The sequence below is a fragment of the Pleurodeles waltl genome, chromosome 3_1 (assembly GCF_031143425.1).
Source record: "Pleurodeles waltl isolate 20211129_DDA chromosome 3_1, aPleWal1.hap1.20221129, whole genome shotgun sequence".
NCBI classification, from domain to species: domain Eukaryota; kingdom Metazoa; phylum Chordata; class Amphibia; order Caudata; family Salamandridae; genus Pleurodeles; species Pleurodeles waltl.
The window spans coordinates 1345509874-1345532283 of record NC_090440.1 but is presented as its reverse complement, the minus strand read 5'-3'; the positions used below and the strand labels follow the sequence as shown (position 1 = coordinate 1345532283).

Genomic DNA, 22410 nt, shown 5'->3' with positions numbered 1-22410 from the left:
ACATATTCCACGGTATACCACCAACTTACCATGTTATACCATGGCACAATATTTAACATTTTTAAAACTTATAACTTTAACACTACTTACATTATTCACACATATTACCAAAAATTACCATTTATACCTCACTATGTATATTTCTGGCACATTATAGCTACATCTGTTCACACACTTTCACACTACGTCTGTTTCAATTGCCACGCTCCACACCACTCCACTCTGTGCCACTCCAACCTACATCATTGCACTCTATGCCATTACACTCTGTCACTCCACTACATGCCACTTCACTCTACACCACTTCACTGTATGCTATTGCACTCTACGCCACTCCATTCTACCACTCTCCAGTCTATGCCACTCCACTGTACACCCCTCCTTTCTTCGCTGATCCTTTGTATGCAATTCCACTGCATGCAATTGCAGTCTGACACTACAGTCTATGCTGTTGTACTCTATGCCACTATACTGTACACCACATCACTGTACACCACTGCACTATATGCTATTTGACTTTACGCCACTTCACTCTATGCCACTCCACTGTATGTCACTCCATTATACAGCATTCCACTCTACAACAATCAACTGTACTCTATTACACTGTCCACTACATTTTACGCCACTACACTCTTTCACTGCACTGTACACTATTCCACTGTGCAACACTCCAATCTATGCTACTCTACGCTACTCCACTATGTCACTCTACTTTATTTCACTACACTGAACGCTAGTAAACTCAATGTTATTCCACTCTGCACTACTCCACTGTGCATTACTCCACTAGAAGTGGGCAATCACCTGAAAGCTCCAGCCAGGGTCCAGCCTGAATCCTGACTCTCGCTCAGCTCATGGTCCTATTGGAACCTTGAGCCCATAACAAGCTGAGCTTTCATGTGGCTTCTCTCTGTTACTCTCCTCCTACCTAGGATGTGGAGTTACGTCTAGAGCTGCCAACCAGGTTCGAGTCTCAGCACTGGCTCAACATCCTGTGCCTCTGGGCAAATCACTCAATTCCCCACTCCTATATATAACAATGAAAATGACCACGTGTACTGAAACTAAGGCCCATATTTGCGTCATTTTTTGAGGCAAAAATCGTCGCAAACTTACAAAATACAATTGTATTTTGTAAGTTTGCGCCGTTGTAAGTTTGCGCCGTTTTTGCGTCAAAAAATGGCGCAAATGCGGTGCCAAAAAAATATAAATATGGGCCTAACACTCAAGTAAAGTGCTCCAATACCTTCCGGGTTGAGTTTACAGTATATAAAAACGACAAAATATTGCATAAAGAGACAAAAACAACCTTAACATAAGGAAATACAAATAGGTACCCATATCCTGTCTGATTTCTAATAAATGAAACCAGAAAACCTGGATAAATCGCAACTACTACATTGTATGCTATTTCACTGCATGCTACTCTATTGTACGCTCTCCCTCTTCATGCCACTGCAGCCCAAGCCATGCCATTCAACGCTACTCCACTCTACAACACTCCACTCTATGCTATTCTACTATATGCCACTACACTGTACCTCACTGCACTCTACACCACTCCACTCTACACTATTCTACTGGATGCCATTACACTGCACTTCATTCCACTCTATGCCATTCCACTCTATGGCACTCCAGTCTACGCCACTCCACTCAACGCTACTCCACTATATGCTACTCAATGCCACCCCACGGAATGCCATTTCTCTTAACACTATTTCAGTCTATGCCAGTCCAGTCTCTGGCTCCCCACCCTGCGTTATTCTACTGTATGCCACTATATTATACCTCACTCCACTATATGCCACTCCACTCAATGCTACTGCACTCTACACTACTTCACTGTACACTACTACACTGTTCCATACTCCATTCTACGCCACTCAACTCTTCATCTGTCCACTGGATGTTATTCTGTTTTCCACCTCTACACTCTAAAAAAACTCCACTGTATGGTGTTCCACTCTACTCCACTGCACTGTAGGCCACCTCACTCTATGCCATTCCAGTATACACTATTCTACTGTGGGGAACAGAGTCAAGACTGATTTGCATATGGCTGGGTCCAAACTGGAATGGCATGGGTAGCAAATGGCTATAATACATTTCTCTACTCTATGACACGTCACTCCACTCTAGGACGTTCCAATCCAATGTACAACACTCCACGCCACACCACTCTACGACACACCACTCCACTGTGTGACAAGACACTACACTGTACACCACTCCACTCTACTCCATGACAAGCCACTCCACTGTACGCCACCCCACAACACCCTACTTTACTCTCTGCCCCTCCACTCTGTGCCACTGTACTCCACTCTGTGACACTCTGACATGCCACTCCATCCCACTGTACAACACACAACTTCAGTCATGACAAGCCACTCTACGACACACCACTCATCTACGACACAATACTCCACACTGACATGCCACTACACTCAATGCAACTTCACTCTAAGAAACTCTTGACACACCACTCCATTCTACGACACTCCAACCCAATGTACAACACTCCATGACACTCCACTCTACGACATGCTGCTCCATTGTATGACATGCAGCTACACTGTATGACGCTCCATTCTATGCCTGTGCACTCTAAAACACTGTACAACATGACACTTTATGACACGCCACTCCACTCTACTCTACGACACACCACTCCACTCTACTGTATTCCAAGCCACTCCACTCAACGACATGCCACTTCACTCTACGGCACTCCACTCCACAATACTCCACGCCTCTCCACTCCATGACACAGCACTCCACTTCACTGTACAACATGTCACTCCACACTATACCTCTCCACCTTACTCTGTGACATGCCACTCCACTGTATGACTCTCAGTTCAACTCTATGACACTCCATGCCACTCCACTCCACTCTGTCACGACACTCCACTCTACAATACACCATTCCACTCTACGACATGCCACTCCACTCTTAGCTCCTCCACTCAGACACACCATTTTATGACAGACGACTCCACTCTAGGTCACTCCACTCTACTCTCTGACATGCCACTCTACGCCACACCACTCTATGACAAGCCACTACACTCTACTCTACGACACTCCATTCCACTCTATGACACTTCATGCCAATCCACTCTACAACATGCCATTTCACTCTAAACATGCCACTCCACTCTAAGATACTCTAGGACATGCCACTCAATGGCATGACACTCCACTCTACTCTACAGAATACCTCTCCACAGCACTCCACTCTACTCTGCGACATGCCACCACACTCTGTCACTAAACTGTACACCCCTCCACTCTAGACCACTCTATATGACTACCTTACTTCACTCCACCCTGTTACACAAATTGCCAATGCTATGATGCTCTGTGCCACAAAACTGTATGCCACTCCACTCTACACACTCTATTCTGAACACTTTACACCACTCCACTCTACTTTGCATTACTCTACTTTACTCTAATCCACTCTACACCACTCCACTCTATAACACACCGCTACACTTTACAACATCCCACTCCACGCTACACCACAACACACCATGCCTGATCCACTGTAAGACACTCTACGACACACCACACCACTCTACTCTGGGACGTGCCAATCCACTCTATGCAACTCCACTCTACAGCACCATACTCCACTCTACATCACTCTCCTCCACTGTATGACACCACACAACACGCTAGTCCACTGTACGCTATGACACGCCACTCCACTGTGCAACACACCACTCCACTCCACTGTATGACACTCTTCGACACTCCACTCTATGACATCTCATTCCACTCTGTGACACGCTACTCCACTTACAACATGCCACTCCACTCTGTGCCACTCCACTGTACACCCCTTCACTTTAAGACATTCTGACACACCACTCTATGCCACCTCACTCTACTCCACTCTACAACGCTTTACTCACCTCCACTCTATGATGCTCTACTCCACTGTATGTCACTCCATTGTACGTGACTCGGGTTCACTGTATGCCACTGTGCTCCACTCTACGACTGTGCAAATCCTGCTATACCACATCATACCACTTTACTTCACTCTACTTTATGACACAGTACTCCACTCTATGCCACTCCATTCTACCACATTCTACGACACTTTACTCCACTCAGTGATAGTCCATTCTACAACACCCTCCTCCACTCTACTGTATGACACTGAGATTGACAACACTTTACTCTATAACACTGTACTCCACTCTATGCCACTTCACTCTACGATACTCTATTCCACTCTGGCTATGACACTCCGCATAATAAACTTTGTACTGTAGTACCCCCCAAAACATTAAAGCAATCAGTGTCATACTAAAAAACATTATGGCCCTCATTACAACCCTGAGGATCGGTGGAGAAATGGCGGTAATACCGCCAACAGGCCGGCGGGAAAAAAATGGCATTACAAGCATGGCGGTGACCGCCATGCTAAACCTCCATTTCTCCACTCCGACCACCAGAGTGGTAACGACCGCTGGGCTGGAGACTTTGGTCTCCAGACCAGCGTCTGTCACAACACTGCCGGCGGTATCACAACCCTGCATACCGCCATGGATTTCGTGGGGTTTTGTACCGCCACGAAATCCATGGCGGTAGGCACTATCCGTGCCATGAAATTCCTTCCCTGGCCCTGATAGGGGTCTCCTCCACCCGAGTATTCCCGCCACACGCCGACCCCCCTACCACCCGCCAAAGGTGGCAGGACCCCCCTCAACCCCCAACATTGACACACATCCCCTACACAGACACTACCACCACACATACCCTCACACATACTAACAAACATTCCAACAGACACACACAGTCATACACGAACACATACATACAGACATACACGCACACATACAGACAGACATGCAGACATTTCCAAACACACAACACCCCCTGCATGCATACAGGCACTCACACACCCCCTCTACACACTCACACTCACACCCCCATGAACGCACACAACACCCCCCCACCCCCCTCCCCTAACGGACGATCACCTTACCTGGTACGGTGATCCTCCGGGAGGGAACAGGATCCATGGGGCTGCTCCGCGACCATCACCCCATCACCAGAACACCGCCACGTGATTCGGTGGGCGGTATTCTGATGATGTGGTGGTGGAGGTGGAGCAGCCTCCACTTCCCCGCCTCCACTTCCCCGCCGACCGCCAGTATGGCTGCTGGCGGCTCTCTGTCTGAAAAAGGATGGAGGCTGCCAGCAGTCATAATATGCTGCGCGGAAAACCGCCTGTACTGGCGGTCTTCAGAGGTCGAAATGAGGGCCTATATGATTTCAAATACATTTTATATTAAAAAACAGAAATACAATAAAAAAGACAAAGGTTAAGTTATAGTTAGAAAACGTTATTAATTATTTTTATACAAAACTACCCAGACATTCAAAATGTAAAAGTTATAGTTATAACTTATAGTTATCATTTATGCCCCCCCAAACTTACTATAATTTGTGCAACTACATACACAGTGTTGTGAAGTGTAACTCGCGCCTTCATGCATAGCTCATATGCTTTCATATTATTTACTGTAAAGTACACGGTGTTGATGGAGGAATCATTTGCATACAAATATTTCAACGATATTAAATACTATTAATGTTGTAATTAACCATAGATTAAATTCCATAAATGATAAATCTTCACACAGCGTGTAATTTGTTTCTGTGAAAATTAAGAATTTTTTATATATTCACTAATAATATATGCATCAACATAGCAAAGCAACAAAGAGATTTTTTGTGTTTGTTTTACAAATGCACTGGTGACCCTTCTTGTCCACAATCCCATCCAAGGTTCAGAAGGAGAACACCAACCCTTCTGGCTCTCCAAACACAAAAGATTTGAGTCCTATATGCTGTCTTTCAAATAATCAAAAAAATCACTCCTACGGGACTCCAGCAGTTCATGCGAAGACTTGCGTCATGGAATATAAGGTTGATGTTTTGGTCTCCCAAGGCTCAAACCGTCTATGAGACCATCCTCAGGACAATGTGTCAGAGTGGATTAAATCACAATAATTGTTGCTCTACAACACAGTAAATAACCCACCTTAATAAAACGCTAAACAACACTAAAAGGCAGCAGAATACCAAACCACACTGTACATGCAAGTGAATCACTCACTTACAAGGCACCCCTACATGCATTTTTCACATCGTCATAACATGCAACACCAAATTTATATACATATATATTTACATACATATATATATATATGTTCGATGGCATGTGTAGCTGCAGATACACATGCTTTGCACATCCCGCCATCTAGTGTTGGGCTCGGAGTGTTACAAGTTGTTTTTCTTCGAAGAAGTCTTTTTCGAGTCACGAGATCGAGGGAGTCCTCCCCTTTCGGCTCCATTGCGCATGGGTGTCGACTCCATCTTAGATTGTTTTTTTTCCGCCATTGGGTTCGGACGTGTTCCTTTTCGCTCCGTGTTTCGGTTCGGAAAGATAGTTAGAATCTCGGAAAATTTGACGGTATTGTTTGCGTTCGGTATCGGGTTAGTTACAACAGATCGACACCGACTTTTGAAGAGCTCCGGTGGCCCTTTGTTTTTTTTTCGATCCCCCGTCGGGGCCTGGTGGGCCCGACCACGTGTCTCATCAAGGCTGATGGAACGGACCCCATTCTGCTTCTGCCCCAAATGCCACAACAAGTATCCGTATACAGATCAGCATCTGGTCTGTAACTTGTGTTTGTCTCCAGAACACAAAGAAGATACTTGTGAAGCCTGTCGAGCGTTTCGGTCGAGGAAGACACTAAGAGACAGAAGAGCAAGAAGACTGCAGATGGCGTCGGCGCCGACAGGACAAAGACACTTGGAGGAGGAAGAAGAAACCTTCTCCATCCAGGACTCGGACTCGGAAGAGCTCGATCCGGAAGAAACGGCTAAAACCGTGAGTAAGACGTCGACAAACAAAACTCACGAGAAGACCACAAAAGCCCAGGGGACGCCACCGCCAGCAGGCCATGGCTTAACCCGAAAAATAGGTGACCGACCATCGGCACCTAAAAAGGGCACGCATGTGTCGAAGTCATCCGACTTCGGTCGAGATACCGGCACACAGCAAACTCGAGCCCGAGACAGCGGGACCGAGCAAGTTCGACACCGAGAGGGCGGCACCGAAACAAGTCGGCACTGAGAGACCGGGACGCCGAAAATAAAGAAGGTGTCGTCGGAGCCGAAAAAGGCTACCGAAAAGATTTCCATTCCGAAACATCCAGCCTCGGAACCAAAATCAGGTTCCTACACAGAGGAACAGGGACTGTCCTTCCTAAATGCAGGGACATAAGTTCGGACAAGAACTACAGTCAATGGAGCCAGACTACACTCAGAGAAGGCTCCACATCCAAAAGGACACAGGGAAGATAAGTACTCTTCCCCCAATTAGGATGAAAAGAAGACTTGCCTTTCAAGAAAAGGACAAACAGCCACAGGCAAAGGTGGCAAAACAAACAACACCGCCACCATCCCCACCACCATCAACGCACACATCACCGGTAGCCACTCCACCACTGATGCAATCCCCAACTCATACTGGAATGAGTCAGGATGATCCTGACGCATGGGATCTTTATGATGCGCCAGTGTCAGATAACAGCCCAGACTGTTACCCAGCGAGGCCGTCGCCACCAGAGGACAGTACAGCTTATACACAGGTGGTGTCAAGAGCAGCTGCATTTCATAACGTCACCTTGCACGCAGAACCTATTGAGGATGACTTTTTGTTTAATACACTATCCTCGACTCATAGCCAATACCAAAGCTTACCTATGCTACCCGGAATGCTAAAACACTCCAAACAGGTATTTCAGGAACCTGTGAAGGGCAGGGCCATATCTCCAAGAGTAGAAAAAAAGTACAAGCAACCGCCAACAGACCCTGTATATATCACTCAGCAATTAACACCAGACTCTGTGGTAGTAGGGGCAGCTCGCAAAAGAGCAAACTCTCCCATCTCAGGAGACGCACCACCTCCAGACAAGGAGAGTCACAAGTTCGACGCTGCAGGGAAAAGGGTTGCAGCACAAGCTGCCAACCAATGGCGTATTGCCAACTCACAGGCACTGTTGGCAAGATATGATAGGGCTGACAAGTGGTGGAGGAAGGACAAAGTATCTAAAATAATCAGATACGGTCAGCAATGGATGCAGCAGATACAGCTGCTAGGACAGTAAATACAGCAGTAAGCATAAGGAGACACGCATGGTTGCGTATGTCAGGATTCAAGCCGGAAATACAACAAGCCGTGCTTAATATGCCTTTTAACGGACAGCAGTTGTTTGGGCCGGAGGTGGACACTGCTATCGAAAAACTTAAAAAAGACACTGATACGGCCAAAGCCATGGGTGCACTCTACTCCCCACAGAGCAGAGGCACATTTCGCAAAACACAGTTTAGAGGGGGGTTTCGAGGACAAACTACAGAACCCACAACCTCACAAACAAGGCCCACTTATCAGAGCCAATATCAGCGGGGAAGTTTTCGGGGACAATATAGAGGGGGACAATTCCAAAAGAGTAGAGGGAAGTTCCAAAGTCCAAAAACTCCTCAAAACAAGCAGTGACTTCCACGTCACAAATCCTCAACACCTAACGCCTGTGGGGGGAAGACCAACCACGTTTTACAAACATTGGGAGGAAATAACAACAGACACTTGGATCCTAGCAATTATCCAGCATGGTTATTGCATAGAATTTCTCAAATTCCCTCCAAACGTCCCACCGAAAACACACAATATGTCAAAACAACACATGGATCTTCTAGGACTAGAGGTCCAAGCGTTGCTACAAAAAGGAGCAATAGAATTAGTACCAATTCAACAGAAAGGAACAGGAGTTTACTCTCTGTACTTTCTCATACCCAAGAAGGACAAGAATCTAAGACCCATATTAGATCTCAGAACATTAAATACCTTCATCAAATCAGATCACTTTCACATGGTGACATTACAGGACGTAATCCCTTTGCTCAAACAACAAGACTACATGACAACAGTAGACCTAAAGGATGCATACTTCCATATACCGATACATCCTTCACACAGAAAGTACTTAAGGTTTGTATTCCAAGGGGTACATTACCAATTCAAAGTGTTGCCATTTGGGATAACAACTGCGCTAAGAGTTTTTACAAAATGCCTGGCAGTAGTAGCTGCTCATATCAGAAGGCAGCAAATACATGTGTTCCCGTACCTAGACGATTGGTTAATCAAAACCAACATGCAAGAACGGTGTTCACAACACACAAAATATGTCATAGAAACCCTCCACAAACTAGGTTTCTCCCTCAACTACACAAAGTCACACCTTCAGCCGTGCCAAACACAGCAATACTTAGGGGCGACAATCAACACAATAAAAGGGATTGCCACTCCAAGTCCGCAAAGGGTACAGGCATTTCACAATGTAATACAGGCCATGTATCCAAAACAAAAGATACAAGTCAAGATGATGATGAAACTACTAGGCATGATGTCCTCATGCATAGCCATTGTCCCAAATGCAAGATTGCACATGCGGCCCTTACAACAGTGCCTAGCATCACAATGGTCACAGGCACAGGGTCAACTTCTAGATCTAGTGTTGATAGACCGCCAAACATACACCTCGCTTCAATGGTGGAACAATATAAATTTAAACCAAGGGCGGCCTTTCCAAGACACAGTGCCTCAATACGTAATAACGACAGATGCCTCCATGATAGGGTGGGGAGCACACCTCAACCAACACAGCATCCAAGGACAATGGGACACTCAGCAGAGACAGTTTCACATAAATCACTTAGAACTACTGGCAGTGTTTCTAGCGTTGAAAGCATTTCAACCTATAATAAGCCACAAACACATTCTTGTCAAAACAGACAACATGACAACGATGTATTATCTAAACAAACAAGGAGGAACACACTCAACACAGTTGTGTCTCCTGGCACAAAAAATATGGCATTGGGCGATTCACAACCGCATTCGCCTAATAGCACAGTATATTCCAGGGATTCAGAATCAGTTAGCAGACAATCTCTCTCGGGATCACCAGCAAATCCACGAATGGGAGATTCACCCCCAAATATTAAACACATACTTCCAAAGATGGGGAACACCACAAATAGACCTATTTGCAACAAAAGAAAACGCAAAATGCCAAAACTTCGCATCCAGATACCCACAGGATCAGTCTCAGGGCAATGCATTATGGATGAGTTGGTCAGGGATATTTGCATACGCTTTTCCCCCTCTCCCACTCCTTCCATATCTGGTAAACAAATTGAGTCAAAACAAACTCAAACTCATACTAATAGCACCAACTTGGGCAAGACAACCTTGGTATACAACACTACTAGACCTCTCAGTAGTGCCTCATGTCAAACTACCAAACAGACCAGATCTGTTAACCCAACACAAACAACAGATCAGACACCCAAATCCAGCATCGCTGAATCTAGCAATTTGTCTCCTGAAGTCCTAGAATTCGGACATCTGGACCTCACACAGGAATGTATGGAGGTCATAAAACAAGCTAGGAAACCAACCACAATACATTGCTATGCAAATAAATGGAAAAGATTTGTTTATTACTGCCATAATAAACAAATACAACCCTTACAAGCATCTGCTAAACACATCGTCAGCTACCTACTGCACTTACAAAAGTCAAAGCTAGCTTTTTCATCTATTAAAATTCATCTCACCGCTATTTCAGCTTATCTGCAAATTACGCATTTAACATCACTATTTAGGATCCCAGTCATAAAAGCTTTTATGGAGGGTCTCAAAAGAATTATCCCACCAAGGACGCCACCAGTTCCTTCGTGGAACCTTAACATTGTCTTAACACGGCTCATTGGTCCACCGTTTGATCCATGCACTCATGTGAAATACAATACTTAACATGGAAAGTAGCATTTCTAATTGCCATCACATCTCTAAGAAGAGTAAGTGAGATACAAGCATTTACCATACAAGAACCCTTTATTCAAATACACAAGCATAAAGTAGTTTTACGAACAAATCCTAAGTTCTTACCAAAAGTCATATCACCGTTCTACTTGAATCAAACAGTAGAACTACCAGTGTTCTTTCCAGAGCCAGATTCTGTAGCTGAAAGAGCACTACATACATTAGACATCAAAAGAGCGTTAATGTACTACATTGACAGAACAAAACAAATTTGAAAAACGAAACAATTGTTCGTTGCTTTCCAAAAACCTCATACAGGAAACCCAATATCCAAACAAGGAATTGCTAGATGGATAGTTAAATGCATTCAAACCTGTTATCTCAAAGCAAAAAGAGAACTGCCTATAACACCAAAGGCACACTCAACTAGAAAGAAAGGTGCTACCATGGCCTTTCTAGGAAACATTCCAATAATTGAAATATGTAAGGCAGCCACATGGTCTACGCCTCTTACGTTTACCAAACACTACTGCGTGGATGTGTTAACAGCACAGCAAGCCACAGTAGGACAAGCAGTACTACGAACTTTGTTCCAAACCACTTCAACTCCTACAGACTGAACCACAGCTTTTGGGAGGATAACTGCTTACTAGTCTATGCAAAGCATGTGTATCTGCAGCTACACATGCCATTGAACGGAAAATGTCACTTACCCAGTGTACATCTGTTCGTGGCATGAGATGCTGCAGATTCACATGCGCCCGCCCGCCTCCCCGGGAGTCTGTAGCCGTTTGAAGTTGATCTTGAACATTTGTAAATTTGTAACTATATCACTTTAAACCACATTATGTACATACATACTTACTCCATTGCATGGGCACTATTACTATAATACACAACTCCTACCTCACCCTCTGCGGGGAAAACAATCTAAGATGGAGTCGACGCCCATGCGCAATGGAGCCGAAAGGGGAGGAGTCCCTCGATCTCGTGACTCGAAAAAGACTTCTTCGAAGAAAAACAACTTGTAACACTCCGAGCCCAACACTAGATGGCGGGATGTGCAAAGCATGTGAATCTGCAGCGTCTCATGCCACGAACAGATGTACACTGGGTAAGTGACATTTTCCTTATATATATATACATGCAAACATACATACACACATGCATATACACATACATAAAATAAAATAAAATCGCCCACCAGTGCTCCTCTTACAACTGACAAAAGTTAAATACCTCCAAGCAAAGAGAACCAACTAATGCCCGAAACCAATCCCAAGAATAAAGCAGCGTATTAATACTTGCTTCAACATCAACTTCCTAGAACAGCATTACTTAATCCTTTTCATCCGGCACATACAACAAAACCTAAAACATACTAAGTCAAGAGTAAAATTCTAAAATCCAATCTACAGTATTAGGACTCCCACAGGACCATGCTTACTGCTAGTAAGTTACTCCAGTATAAAGAAAGGACGATGTAATCTACATGAAGACCAAATAAATGCCAGTCCATTAACCATATTCCCACAGACACACTGAACTTCATGTCGCTAAGGAACATAAATGCATTAGACACAAATATTTCTTACTTCACCACAGATACATTAACTCCTACCAGGCTCGAATCAATCATAAAGCTCAGGCATGCAAACAAACATTCCCTTTTGACCAAACGCCTGGAGGGCATGGCCCCTTAGAAAGAACATGACCTATCGACACAACTGTGGGGGCCATCTTGTAACACAACAGCTATCATCAAACCTATTGGATTCATGATCAGTCCAAACATTTCAGACAATAATGGGCAACCATATGATGCATTCAAACTTCAAAGTGAATCCAGATCTTATTAAACACAGGTATACAGTCACAATTACCTTGGTGGTCAAATAGTTCCTCTTAACCCAATGCTTGGAAGACCTTACCCCTTAAAAATCGCATGACAAGTCCACAAAACTGTGGCGGCAATCTTGGAACTGAGTATCTTTCAACAGATCTTAATCAGGATAGACCATCTAACATCTAACAAATTCCTATTCGGACCAAAACATTCCATACAATAAATGGCCAACAATATGAAACACAAATCAAACCTGTAACAGCCAGAGTCCACCCAAACATCAAAGTGAATGTGGATCCTTTTACAAATAGCTATGAAGTCATACCTGCCTCAGTGATCAAATAGTCCAAGTCCCAATACTGAGACCTTTGTATGGGGCCCCATAAAGGATCACATACCCGGAGCACTTAAATACTGAATCTCACTCAAAAAAGCAAACTAACAATAAGTGAACTACCAGTAAGTAAAGCCAGTCACCACACTCAACCTACAGCCAAAAGGTATCCAACCAAGGAAGAATAATTGCAGCACATACCTACAGTCATATACCATCAAAATACCAGTCAAACACTATAAAGTTGCCAACAACTGCCATTCCACCTGTTGATTTAAACCTTCCTTCACAGTATTGGCCGTCCAAATCCATCTATTTTCATGCATTGTAAACAGGCGATCCACATCATGTCTGTGCTTAGGGCATTTCACAACGTCTAACACAAACCATTTCATTGCATTTGGTACGTGAGACATTTTCAAATAGTGTTCAACAATGGGAGCATTCTTTACCTAGCATCGAATGCGCGACTGATGTTGTATAATAAGTTTCCTTACCTCCTGGGTAGTTTATCAAATGTAAAATAATTTACATGGGCTTCAATACAATACACCACATTTTTAGAACCACAAATAGAATGGTGTTTGATAGTCCAGTTAACATCATTCATCTTGTATGTTTTCACTATGTCACTTGTGTCACATGCATTGCAATTACCACATGGGTAATGCCCAATAACAGGTTCCAAACCCCCTAATTGGTGCAGTGATACTGGTTCAGGATCATTGTAGGCTCGGACCAGTCGATCCCTTAAATTCTTGCCTCTTTTAAAGGGTCTGTCCTGATAAATCTGACCTGTACTCAACAAGTGCCAATTTTTGAGGATAATTCGTTTGATCATATTAGACACTGTACCAACGGTCGTTACACATGTGACTGAACTTGTTTCTCGCTCACTTGTAATAGGGCCTCACGGTCATAATGCCATGCTCTTTTTAATGATCTTTTAACCAATCGGTAGGGATACCCTCTCTTGATCAATTTAGAACACAATACTTTTGCTTCATTGAAATAGTCATCTTTTTTGTTACAGTTACGTCTAATACGTAAAAACTGCCCAAACGGGAGATTATCTCTCAAATTACGAGGGTAAGGGCTAGTGTATTTGAGAAGAGTATTCCTTGAAGTTGGTTTTGTATATTGACTCACAAACAAATGACCATCTTCATGAAAGATTTTCAAGTCAAGAAAATTAATAGAACAATAATTGTATTCTATTGTAAAATGAAGATCATTGTTCTGTATATTAAGCCACATTGTCCATAGTTAATGTTGCAATCAGGGGCGTAGCTTGGTCAGTAAGTTTGGGGGGGGGGTGCGTGTTGAGCTTCACATTTCCAAACAATCTCACTGGCATATAATGTTAAAATACATTTTACAATGCTGAATATTGCAAGACTTATGGACTGGGATGCATATGGTTGGGGAAGTGTCCAATTACTGATATGATTGATTGCATGCTCTAGTGTCTGTGGGCTGTTGGAGGGGTTGGGGAGATTGTTGCACATTTTTGCTTTAGTATCGGTGCTGCAGTGATGTATCAGTGTAAAGCCTCTTTGGGCATGGTATGCATCTGTTGAAAACCAAATAAAAAGATTTATAAAAAAAAAAACAAGCAAGGCACATGAGAGAGGCTTAAAGGGCAGTGGAAAGGGAGAGGAATGCAGATTGACTGTGGTACTAAACGAGACAAAACACATTATTTTGTTAAATAACCAACATTTGTAAAGTCTTTCCAAGCAGAGAGGAAAAGAGTGTGTGTGTGTGTGTGTGTGTGTGTGTGTGCATTTTTGTCTATGTGTGTAAACTTTCCTGGTGAAATCCGATAGACACCTCCAAATACCCGACTAAAACTCACCTGTACCCAACTATTTATCACAAAATACATTTATTATGGGGAGTGTAACACCCCAAACACTCCCCTAAAGCTACTCTCCTGGTTTCAATACATTATTGCCGATTGCTTGATGAGCGCTAGCTGTGGTAGCTGATGAAATATTCACATTTACATCAGAAAAGATGTATCAATTTATACCAGTTCTGATCCCCATTAACAGAGGTGTCCACTATTGGATATCTAAAAATGTAGAAACTTTTATGAAATCATAACCTCAGAATTCTCTTACGTACTTCTGCTTGCAGAAGATTGAAATTTTGATTTCGGACGTTTACAAGAGTAGGAGGATGTATCACAACCTCCTGCTGCTGAGTACTTCCTGTGAAATAGATCTTGCAGTTCCACCACTGTCCTTACTTTCCATTTAAAATGAGATGCTAAAATGTAATATTATAAAGATATATCCACAGCTTACTCTTTTTCAATATCTTTGAAGATATTATAGAAATTCATTGAGTGTAGGCACATACTTGAAAAAAAACAATAAATTGAGGTAATTCTAATAGAAGTGTGCCTGACTGATAGTTATGGCAGGCTCTAGCATGCTTAGACAGCCATCTCTGAGCCTTCCACTTACCTGGTAGCCTGACCTTTTGTTTCTGGTCTAACAATCTTTCTTTCGCCCCTGATGGTCTTTCAGCTGCAGGAGAGGTGGTTCCACGAAGCAAGAGGCGATGTGTACTGGAACGGAAGCAACCCTACAGTGGCGATGAGTGGTGCTCGGGGCCCGACAGTGAGGAGGATGAGAAGCCCCTGGTGCCTGGACACAGTAAGTATTTGCAGAAGAAACAGTGACTGGTGGCTGCACTGCTGAAGGCAAATGGATAGAGTCCCCTGGAGATAGTGGACAACTGAGCAGACCTGTGATCGAAAACACAGTCTGGAATCCCAATCTTATCTAGGGCCTTAGAAAGAAGAATCCCAACCTCATCACGGAGCTTACATACAATGCAGAACCTGTAACAATTTCTGACACTGACCCCCTGCTTCCAGCTCTAGCTGAATCCATTGTTTCTCCTCTTCCAGTTCCAGTTATTCCTTGTCTTTAACTCTAGGTGCGCCCTTTTCTTTTGTTTGCTGTAATCACATTCCCTGCTCTCTCAGGTACATGGTTTCTGTTCTTCCCACTTCTGCTGCAGCGCTGGTCTCTGGTCCTCAGGCTGTGCTTGTCCCCTGGCACCAGCTTCTCTAAATTTATGTACAGAGGTAATTTCCCCTAATTGGGTAACTTAACTAGTGTTTCTCTTCCTCACAGACTGTCATGTAACAGAGCCAGTCATGGCCACCGCTTCCACACTAGGCCCTGGCTCCAATCCACTGCCGACCCTGAATGAGACGAGTTCTTCCAGCACACCCCAATGCCCTCCAGTTGGGCCGCGCCCCGATGCCAGCAGTGTTGCCGGGCCAATAAAGCAAGCTCCACATTTTGTTTATGTCTTCACAACACACCTTGCTAACACGTGAGTGACTGATCCTTTTAACTTTTTTCCCATGCTGCCAACAAGCGTCTGATTCTGTATCCTTCCATCTGTCAAAATGCAAGTGTCTGATCTCCCTATGAACATTCAAGAGTGATTCCTCACCTATCGGATTACTCACTGAGACATGCATGTCTGATTCCTCCACCTTTAAAGAGTATGTTTTCGCCATCATCATCAGGGTCTGCTCGGTCACCAACATGATGACTGATAATCGCCAAACAGATGACCCTTAAACAAGTATATGATCCCCAGCAAGACGTGCGAGCCTGACGGCCCTCCAACACATTCGTTTTTGATCCTCCACCTGCACATAAATCTATGACTACCTGTCAACAAATAATTATCTAATCCACCTCCTACACTTGATTGTCTGAGCTCCACCCACAGGTGAGTGTGCCATCCCCATCAACACTCAAGTGTCCAATATCTTCCAACACCAGCTCCTGGCTCCCCAAAGCATATGTGCCTGATCCCACCTCCATCCATTTCTGGATCTCCTTACTCAAACCCTAGCAGCATTAAAGTGCCTATGAGTAATCTGCTCTCTCCCCTGCCAATATGCAGGTGTTTGTGCCCCCGCCATCACGTAGTTTGTTTCCTCTTCACCTCTGTTAACACAGGAGTGCATGATCTGTATACACCGGCCTGCTTTCAGCATCTGAGTGTCCCTTTGCTGTTCTAATCTCACTACAACTGTGTTGGTGTCTCACTCCTCACCAACCTATGACTGACTGATTCCCTTTAGTTCCCTCTGCCCACTTAACAGTGCCTGATCCACCAAAAGCATGAGAAACTAAATCAGCCAATACCCCATAAATAGGCCTGTTTACACCCAATATATGAACTTCTAATTCAGTATTCCTCCTTTCCCACCAAGAAGTGACCTCCTGAATCCCTTCCATGACAAAAGGTGAGTGTTTTATTGCTCCTTAGTTTTTCACAATGTCTACCGATCATCCTTCTTCCAACACCGTTCTGATTTTTGGTTGCATGTTTCCTTGTTCTTGGGTTCTGCTATGGTTCATTGTTCTGTGGTTGGGTCATGGTTTATTGTTGTGGGGTTCAACCATGGCACCTTGTTTTTTGTTGGTTCACCGTTTCTTGTTCTTTGGTTCGGTCATAGTTCGTTTTGGTTTGGCTGATTCATGGTGCCTTGTTCTTTGGTTGTGGCATGTTTCTTTGTTTTTTGCCGATTCATGGTTTGTTTTTAGCTTCCACCAAAGTGCCTTGGTCTTTGGTTGGTTTGTGAATTTTAGTTCTTGGTTTTCACCTTGTTGTTTTTCTTTGGATGAGTTGTGGTTTGCTCTTGGGTTCCCCCACAGTTCATTATTCTGTAAATGAGTCATGATTTCTTGTTCCTGGGTTTGACTACTGTTCCTTGTTCAGTGATTCGGGCATAGTTTCTTGTTAATGGGCAAGCAATGTCTCTGTGTCCGGTTGTCGAAGCATAGTTCCAGTTTCTTTTTTAGAGCATTGTCTTGGTCTCTGATTGGGCTTTGTTATTTCTTCTTTTGTAGCACCACAGTTGAATGCTACATGATTAGGACATTGTTCCTTCTTTGTAGCTTGAATATGGTGTCTTGTTTTGTTGTGCCACAATTTAATGTTCTCTTCCTGGAGCACTGATTCCTGGTCTTTTCTTGTGGCATGGTTGCTTTTTTAGTAGTTTTGGTGCACTTATATTAGGGCACAGTACCCTCCCTTTTTAAGTGAGGCATGATTATTTTTGATGGTTAGGCTATGGATCTTTGATATACGTGGGGCACACTATCTTGTTTTATAATTAGGAAATCGTTCCTTGTGTTTTATTATATGGATGCAGTACCTTATTTTTTGTTGTTTTTGTTTTGGGGTGTGGTTTCTTACTCTTTAGCTGCGAAAGGTTACTTCCTCTGTGACTGAGGCACATTTCCTAGTTTTTCTAATTATATCAGATTTTGTAGTTCTTGGGGAGAGATATGTATTTTTCTTGGTTGTAGCACCGTCATTTGTTCTTTGGTGGAAACACCGTTCCCTCTTTAGGCCGAGCGTGCAAGCGCTTTGACCTGTTGTAAGTATTGTGGGCTTTTAACCATGCCCACCTCACACCCATCATTTTCATTCATTCCTGGGCTTGCCTTTCAAAAATCACTTGATGTCATTGGTAAATGCTTTACATTTCTCCTGCCTTGAAGCTGTTTTTATCACGCCTTGCAGACTGCCCCTGCTACATGGATTATTTCACAATTGCCAATATACTTCGGCCTGGGTGAACTACTTTTTTCTTTTGTCTCTCCCGTTCATGCTGCATGGCCCGTCATGGTGCTCACAGCACGAACAGGCACAACAGCGTGAACACAATCAGTGATATTGGAGCACTGGTCACATTGTTCACAGTTACCTAATCAGAGTCATTTCTTGTGGCTCTCCCCTTAAAACTCTTGAAATTGGTAAATGCTTTATGTAAAACAGAAATTCTCAAAGTGAAAGCCGCTCGCCCGGCACAGATAGAGAGCCGAAAGTACAATATTCACTGCACTCGGGAAAACTCGACCCAATAATGCTTTTCAAACATTCTTTTTCACAACATTTCTGTCCATAACTCAGCCTGTGGTGGTCCTAGGACAATAGGGCCATGACCAAAACATTCAGGGGGATGCACTCTTTCTGTTTAAGTCATCTCTGAGTCCTCACACTAAGTTAATGGGGACCCCAAATTAATAACCCCTCCTACCATTTAGTCCCTTTTTAAGCTCTCTTATACCTGGAACTTTTGTTTTATAGCTATGCATGGGTTGGCTGATTTAAGAGGTTTTAGCACCTCCTTGTGCCATGTTAGAGTGTTTTTTTTATGCTAATGTGTCCCAACGAGGCCAAAATTGCTGCGCCAAATTTACAAAGTGGCGCAGTGCATGTATTGCGCCACTTTATAAACCTTTGCATTACATTATTCATCCTCCAGGCATAATGTATGAATAGAAGGGGTTTCCCCTGTTACAGGGGCTGAAAAAAATGCAGGATTTTTTTGGCACTTTTAACGCCTGCTCAGAGCAGACGTTAAAAGGAGGCATACCATTGTATATAATGGGCCTCAATGAGCTTTGCAGGATTAGCTCCAAAATTTTTGATGGTAGTCCTGCAAAGCTCCGAACATGCGTCAAAGATTTTGATGCTAGTTTCTCTAACTACCGCTCTTGTGTGCCGTATCTTAGAGACGCCACACACATGGTGGTGTTAGAGGGGCACAGAGAAAGTGACGCTGCACTGTGTTCAGCGCCACTTTCCTTAAATTAGGCTATTTGTGTTCTAAGGACCGTAGTATTGGAGGAGGCCTGCTAGGCCTGAAAATGTGTAAGGCACTATGCCCTCTACGAGCTAAATATATGGTTGCACTACATTACTTTGTGCCATTCTATTTTCATATGGTTATGCTTTCTAACTATATGGTCCCATGACCATGTTTCTTATGAATGATATTTTTATTGTGAAGTCCTCGAAGGTCTGTTCTGAGCATTACAGTCAACGTTCTACAATATTCGCTGCACTCAGTCATCCCATAACGCTTTGCAGGACATTCTTTTACAAAAACATTTTGCTCATAACTGGTCCTAGGACAATGGGGACACCTTCAAAGCGTTCACCACAACCTGCTCTTTCTGTCGAGATCATCTTTGAGTCTCCACACTAGGTTAGTGAGGACCCCAAAATATTAACTCCTCCCACCATTCCATATCTTTTTAATCTTTCTCGTGGCTGTAACATTTGTTTTACAGCTGAGAGTAATTTCTGTTTTATGGGTCTGTTTGTAATATCATTGCAGAAGGCCTGCTAGTCCTGAAAATATTTAATGCACTATGGTCTTTTTCTTTTCATGTGTTCATGTCCTCTAGGGGTTAACTATATGATTACATGACCATGTTTTTTACAAATGATATTTTCAATGTAGTGTCCCCTAGGGGCTGTTCTGTGCATTACAGTCTAATGCCAAAAGTTTATATCTGATAAAGGTTTTCATTGGGTTTATATGATAATTGTGTATGTTTTATTAATCTCTCCTTATTACAATTATGACAATGATTCAGGCCAACTTAACACCCTTATCACACTATGACTGTTTGAACACTCTTGATATATTTGGGTGACACTTCTATTTTATTTCTCTCGTTTCTCCTTGGCTGTCTTGTGTCTTTTTTTGGAATTGTGTTAGCCAGCCAGCTACTCTGATGGTGGAGTGGTGAAAGTGGTATTCTATTCGAGTTAGCATGGCAGATTTCAATTAGGATGCTAAATGGCAGCAATTTAATTTTAGCTGCAGATAGAGGAAGAAGGTAAATGGAAGTGCTTTAGTTATGTGAAGGACCACTGGAATTATGTGGCAGGAAAAGACCAAATTATGAGTCAGGGTTGACCAGTTTATGTTGCAAGAAAAGTCCAGTTATGAATTTACAACACCAATAGCTCTAACTCAAGCAAATGTGTGACCCATTGCATTGCAAACGTTTGTTTGGTCGTGGCACACTTCTTGCTGCTATCTTCTGTGATTGGACTATGGTTCCTAGCCTGTCACAATTTGCAGTTGTACAGATGATGCCTTATTTCCTATTTTTTAGCTGAGGCACAGTACTTTGTTCTTTGATTTAGACAATGTATCTTATCCTTTGGTTGGGAATCGTTCATAGTCCTTGAGCAGGGCCATGGGACCTTGTCCTTTGGATGGATGCCTTTCATTATCTTAATAGTGGCACCATTCCTTGCTTTTTAGCTAAGATGTGGTTCTCATTCATTAGTGGAGCACTGGTGCTTTTTTTTTCTTTTTATTTGGGCAAGATGCTGCATTCCGTACCGAGGTCACAGTTGCTTATCCTATAGCTGGATCATATTTCATTGCTCTTTATGTGGGGCTCGGTTCCTCATACTTGAGGTGGTACATTGTTCCTAATTATTTGCCTACAGCAGCGTACCTTGTCATTTGGGAGAATACAATTTCCTGTTCTATTATTCATTCTTGTTCTGCTCTTGTTCCACAGAGCGGCAGAGGCAGTGTTACACGGCACAGCAGACTCCATTCTCACCTACCATCAGCAGAACGTCCCTCGTACCAAGTTGGATCAGGTGGGTGCCTCCTGGAGACTTATCCCTACTCCCTTAATGTGAGACCTTCTTGCTATTGACCACATCCCAAGTGGCTGGTCACTGTAGGTACTTCAAAGCACTGGGGGATCTGTGACTTTTTCTGCGCATATGCCTGGTGGTGTGACCTTGCCTGTTTTGATTGCTCAGGCAAGCTGACAAGCACCTTGTTTAAATCTTACACATATTGTAGTTGGAGAAATCTCATTTCAGATTTGTGGAAGTGGCAGAAGGATCCTCGAGTCTTCATTATGGTCAACTTCTGTGGCAGTACGACTGAGACATGGGAGCTATGAGTGTTCTGCACACATCTTCATGCATTGTATAGAGAAGATATACAGTTGTAACACCCCATTATTGCTACATAAGTGGGATAACAACACAGTATCCCACTCAAAGCCTGTCACCAGTCACAAACTTGTCTTTGCCAGTCCCGCCCTCACACTCACTCACATTTAATGCTGCAGTCACACTCAAGCTTATACAGACACCGCTGTGTACTCCCACATGTTAATAGCTTGTCCGGGTGGCTACTTAGCTAGTCCCGTCAACACCCGCAGCCCCTCAGATGGAAACACAAGTGTCTGCAAACTCACAAAGCGACTGTGACAGGTCCTCTTGAAATACAATGTCTTATTCTGTCTGTTTATAGCTTCCTCCACCCTCATTGGTTATGGCACAAGAACATCTCTTCCTCTAAATCAAAATACCCTAAACCTAGAGTCACTGTGGCAGCATGCAGATTCCAATGGGTCAAAGACATTTTTAGAATAAAAAATGAGACTGGAGAAGTTGTTTTAAACACAATTTCCTCAT

The 22410-nt window shown here is 43.4% G+C and overlaps 1 protein-coding gene across 2 annotated transcripts in view; it reads left to right on the top strand.

Annotated features, from left to right (window-relative positions):
- BCL9L (BCL9 like) overlaps positions 1–22410 on the top strand; it is a 187356-nt gene that overhangs the window by 130250 nt on the left and 34696 nt on the right. For both annotated transcript variants that reach the window (XM_069224794.1, XM_069224793.1), the window contains exons 3-5: positions 15645–15773; positions 16260–16464; positions 21492–21576. In XM_069224794.1, coding sequence (XP_069080895.1) covers positions 15645–15773; positions 16260–16464; positions 21492–21576 — 419 coding nt within the window. The remainder of the gene's footprint in view (positions 1–15644; positions 15774–16259; positions 16465–21491; positions 21577–22410) is intronic.